Consider the following 4,161-nt stretch of genomic DNA (forward strand, 5'->3'; position numbering starts at 1 on the left):
TTTTTTTTTTTAATATGAATCATATAGTTCCTCTTGCACATAAGTACGAGTACAAACAAATGTTTTTATATGACACAGCCTCTTCCGTCTGTAGCAATAATTCCTTTGGGGACAGGCAACGATTTATCTAGAGTATTAGGATGGGGAAAGGCACACGATTCGGATTTGGATCCCGTAGAGATCCTGAACAAGGTGCAAGCAGCGGAGAGAGTGATGCTTGATAGGTACATACATGATAAAAAAAGTGAGATATACGCGCTTCTTTTTACATTACCGTTTAATTAGATGTACATGAAGCTTGTGTGATTTAGGTGGTCCGTGATGATAAAACCATACGGCGGTCTAGGATTCAGAGGTTCGTATCGAACCTTATTTATGTACAATTACATAAGCGTGGGCGTCGACGCACAAGTTACCTTGAATTTTCATCGCACAAGGGAGAGCCGATTTTACTTCTTCAGTCATAGGATATTTAACAAAGTAATTTCTTCGTCTTAAATAAATAAATAAATTTAATTAATTTATAATTAATTAAATTAATTAATTAAATAAATAAATCTTTCGTTTATGCGTTACGCAAGTTGAATAAAGCAATTTGTATCTGTTGCAGTTGTTGTATTTGTGTTTCGGTACGCAACAAGTCGTGGAAAGAGAATGCAAAGATCTCGAGAAAAGTTTGGAGATTTATTTGGACGATAAGAAGGTAGAATTGCCCTCCATTGAGAGCGTAGTGATACTTAACATTCCATCTTGGGCGGCTGGTGTCGATCTATGGAAAATGGGAGCAGAAGGTTAATATAATCGATATAGACAAATATCTAATAATATAATAAAATTATTAATAATAATACTATTATATACGTTATTTAACAGACGAGGAGAGTTCAGGAGTACAAAGTATTAATGACGGCAAGCTGGAAGTAGTGGCTCTTTATTCTTCATTCCACATGGCTCAGCTGCAAGTGGGTCTCTCGAAACCCTATAGGGTCGGTCAAGCTAGTACGGTGAAGGTATCTTTAAAAGTTGTAGCAATTTCAAAAATCTTCTCGCACCTGCACAATTATATATATTATGAATATTTGTCATTCAGATAAAATTATTGCGATCATGCGCTATGCAAGTGGACGGTGAGCCTTGGTACCAACATCCTTGCGAGTTCAACATAACATATTGCAATCAGGCATCTATGTTGATGAGCAATGATTTTTGAGTACGTGTGATTATACTAAAAATTTGCACAAAAGCATTTATTTATATATTATTGTTCGATTACCAGTGTATGTATTCGCTAGAGCCGGTTTTAATTTACCTATTTGACGATGGTGATTAAAATATGATATTGTGAAATATTGTGGAGATGAACAAATCTAGTCAATGTTATTGCAAGAAAATGTATGTAAATGTAAATGTGTGTTATATCTTTTATGGTTTATAAATATTTCGTAATTCTATTTATTGATGCAGCATTTATAATAAAAATATATGAACAATAAAATAATATATATATATATAAAGAGAGAATAAAGATATTTTGATGTTTATTAAAAATGTCTTTTTAATATTCTTTTAAGAAATGTTTAATTTACCTTTTTGTCATCTTCTTTACATTCTTCACATTTATATCAAATTAATGATGTTCTATTTTTATCAATGGCGCGAAATTGGCAACTAATCTCGATTTAGAAATGTATGTGTAAAACTTTAATAAAAAATATTTATTTTATTCATATAATTGAATATAATTCTTGATTTAAAATTTATAATAATCTGAGAAAACGATATAAACAGAAGATATCGAAAATTTTTGTTTTCAACGATGTAAAACGAGAGAATAACAGAGAATTAATTTTATTAAATCATGACAGAACGACAGATACATTTTCTATTCATTTTGATAACTATTTGGATTTTGCACGAGACGGCTAGAATGATGAAGGACATTGATTAAGACATATTAAAAATTGGAAAATAGAATTAATAATATAACCAAAATCATTTTTGACTACATAAAATGATAAATGTTGAACAGAAATTTTAAATTCAAAATGCGACCGAAAAATTATTCGTGAGTATATATATATTAAAATCACGAAAAATAATTTATTTTTATTATCTATTTAAAAATATTGCTAGAATAAATTTGATATTTAATTATTTATAAACTCCTCCAAAATAATTATAAAGATCTCTGACCTTCTCGTGCAGGAGATCCAGCGCTAATTGCAAGCCGACCGCTTTCATGTCGTTCTTTTGTAATGCGCTTGTGATGTACATATGCATCTCCAGAAAGCGTTCCATGGTGATACCTAACTCGGCCTGTTCCATTTCAAGTTGCGACAGCAAGTTAACGAACCATTCAAATGAATGTTGATCGCGATTGATCCAAAAGAAGTCCACCTAGAATATTTTTCTAAATTTAAAAACTTAATACAAGGAATATAAACAAATTAGCGAATATATGACAGTGTAAATATGATTAAACAATTATCTCTTTCCTTATATATTTAGCAATATAATTTTGAACTTTGTTTTATACATTTTTGCTTATTACATAATTGCGTTATATGCGTTATCATTCTGTTCTATCACAAATATATTAATTATATACAAATATATTAATATCATTATTTATTAATGAAAATATATTTTTCAATTCATAAATGTTATTCTAAGATTAATAAAACGCGGATGCGGGAATTGAAATGCAAATGTGAAATCACCTTTCGTAAATTCATTACAGTAGGTGGAATTTCACTGGCCCAGGAGAACGAACACTTTGGACAAGTATGCCTCGCTTTCCAGTATCGGTGCATAATCGATTGTAGTATAGAGGCGAAGGGTGTAACTCCAATTCCTGTACCGATTAAAACAGCATGTTGCGCACGAAAAATGTGGCTCGACGGTGTGCCATAAGGACCGTCTAAAAAGATCTTTAATAACAGGAGATATTATTTGTACGAAGCAATTTATGGTTATTAATTAAAATCATAAAGTTGACGAAAATGTCGTAAAGCCTATATAAAAATTAGAAAAAAATCTTTATACCTCCAATGGTGTTCCTACGGGATAATTTATAGATGTGTCAGAAGAACTTTCGGATTTCAAATTTAGACTCTCTGAATTATCTATAGCTTCGTTAAAAACTTTGATTCTCAATCTTCCTTCTTCTGCCGCAATCTGCATAGCCACTGTAGGTGTGGTGGGCGTGGAAATTTCATTTCCACTCATATTCACATTTGACACTGTATAAATACACACGTAACAAATAAAAATAGTATATCAAAATTTGCATTTTAAATTATTTTTGTGATAACGATACATGTCAACATAAAAACATAAAATTCTAAATCGTTTGTAATAAATATAATTAATTAGCGTAAATAATTATGATTATTTTTCTTTTATTATCATTATTATAGAATATTGTTATTGCATTCTATTATATTTCTGGGAGAAGTTCTTTTTCTTGCGTAATATATCTCCAAATAAATAATATAATTTTTCACCACACAACTTACTAGTAGTCGATGTATCGAATTCGTAATCGCACGTTTCGAGACTGGGTGTTTTAAAAGCGATGATAGTCGGTTTTGTCCGCATGTACCGAAAGCTCTGAGCCAATGATTTATTCTGCGGACTCAAATAAGCTAAGCCCAATGACTTCAACCGCGCACGTCTCATCTGGCATTCATCGAAACTTCTCTCCGATTCTGATCTCGTGTAATCACGAAGACTAGACAAATACCATTCATATGTATGCATTATATACATATATATAAACTGCTTTAAAAGATTAATATTTTTGGAGATCATTATTATTGTAGTAACGATATACATATATATGACATTAATTTAATAAGATATTTAGAGAATTAATCATAGTGTGTGATAAAGGAATAACGAGATAAGAAAGTAATTTTTCAAAGGTAAATATTTTACATATTATAAATCTACTTACGCTCTGAGTCGTTCTTTTTTCTTATTCTTTGTTTGTATATCGGGCATTGAGCGTGATTTTTCAAGCGGCATTTTGCTACCAAGAAGCAATCGATGAAGCCTCCTGTCTCTTCTGGCAGACATATCCGTCCATCCCTTATTTAATTCCAATGCATCTATATTAATTAAATTTATATGAAATTCAATATTAATTTTGTAAAAAAA

The 4,161-nt window shown here is 30.7% G+C and overlaps 2 protein-coding genes across 3 annotated transcripts in view; one reads left to right on the plus strand and one right to left on the minus strand.

Annotated features, from left to right (window-relative positions):
* LOC115237015 (diacylglycerol kinase epsilon) overlaps nucleotides 1-1,402 on the plus strand; it is a 4,086-nt gene extending 2,684 nt beyond the window's left edge. The window contains exons 7-11 of the mRNA XM_029809767.1: nucleotides 79-224; nucleotides 312-480; nucleotides 611-791; nucleotides 874-1,010; nucleotides 1,091-1,402. Of these exons, the coding sequence (XP_029665627.1) occupies nucleotides 79-224; nucleotides 312-480; nucleotides 611-791; nucleotides 874-1,010; nucleotides 1,091-1,210 (753 nt within the window). The 3' untranslated portion in view covers nucleotides 1,211-1,402. The remainder of the gene's footprint in view (nucleotides 1-78; nucleotides 225-311; nucleotides 481-610; nucleotides 792-873; nucleotides 1,011-1,090) is intronic.
* Nucleotides 1,403-2,127: 725 nt separating this feature from the next.
* LOC115237026 (NADPH oxidase 5) overlaps nucleotides 2,128-4,161 on the minus strand; it is a 13,278-nt gene continuing 11,244 nt past the window's right edge. For both annotated transcript variants that reach the window (XM_029809782.1, XM_029809781.1), the window contains exons 16-20: nucleotides 3,959-4,112; nucleotides 3,519-3,733; nucleotides 3,046-3,242; nucleotides 2,721-2,930; nucleotides 2,128-2,397 (exon numbers count right to left, since the gene is read on the minus strand). In XM_029809782.1, coding sequence (XP_029665642.1) covers nucleotides 2,152-2,397; nucleotides 2,721-2,930; nucleotides 3,046-3,242; nucleotides 3,519-3,733; nucleotides 3,959-4,112 — 1,022 coding nt within the window. In that variant the 3' untranslated portion in view covers nucleotides 2,128-2,151. The remainder of the gene's footprint in view (nucleotides 2,398-2,720; nucleotides 2,931-3,045; nucleotides 3,243-3,518; nucleotides 3,734-3,958; nucleotides 4,113-4,161) is intronic.

This window comes from Formica exsecta, unplaced genomic scaffold, assembly GCF_003651465.1.
Source record: "Formica exsecta isolate Colony F162 unplaced genomic scaffold, ASM365146v1 scaffold265, whole genome shotgun sequence".
In the NCBI taxonomy this organism is placed as follows: Eukaryota; Metazoa; Arthropoda; class Insecta; order Hymenoptera; family Formicidae; genus Formica; species Formica exsecta.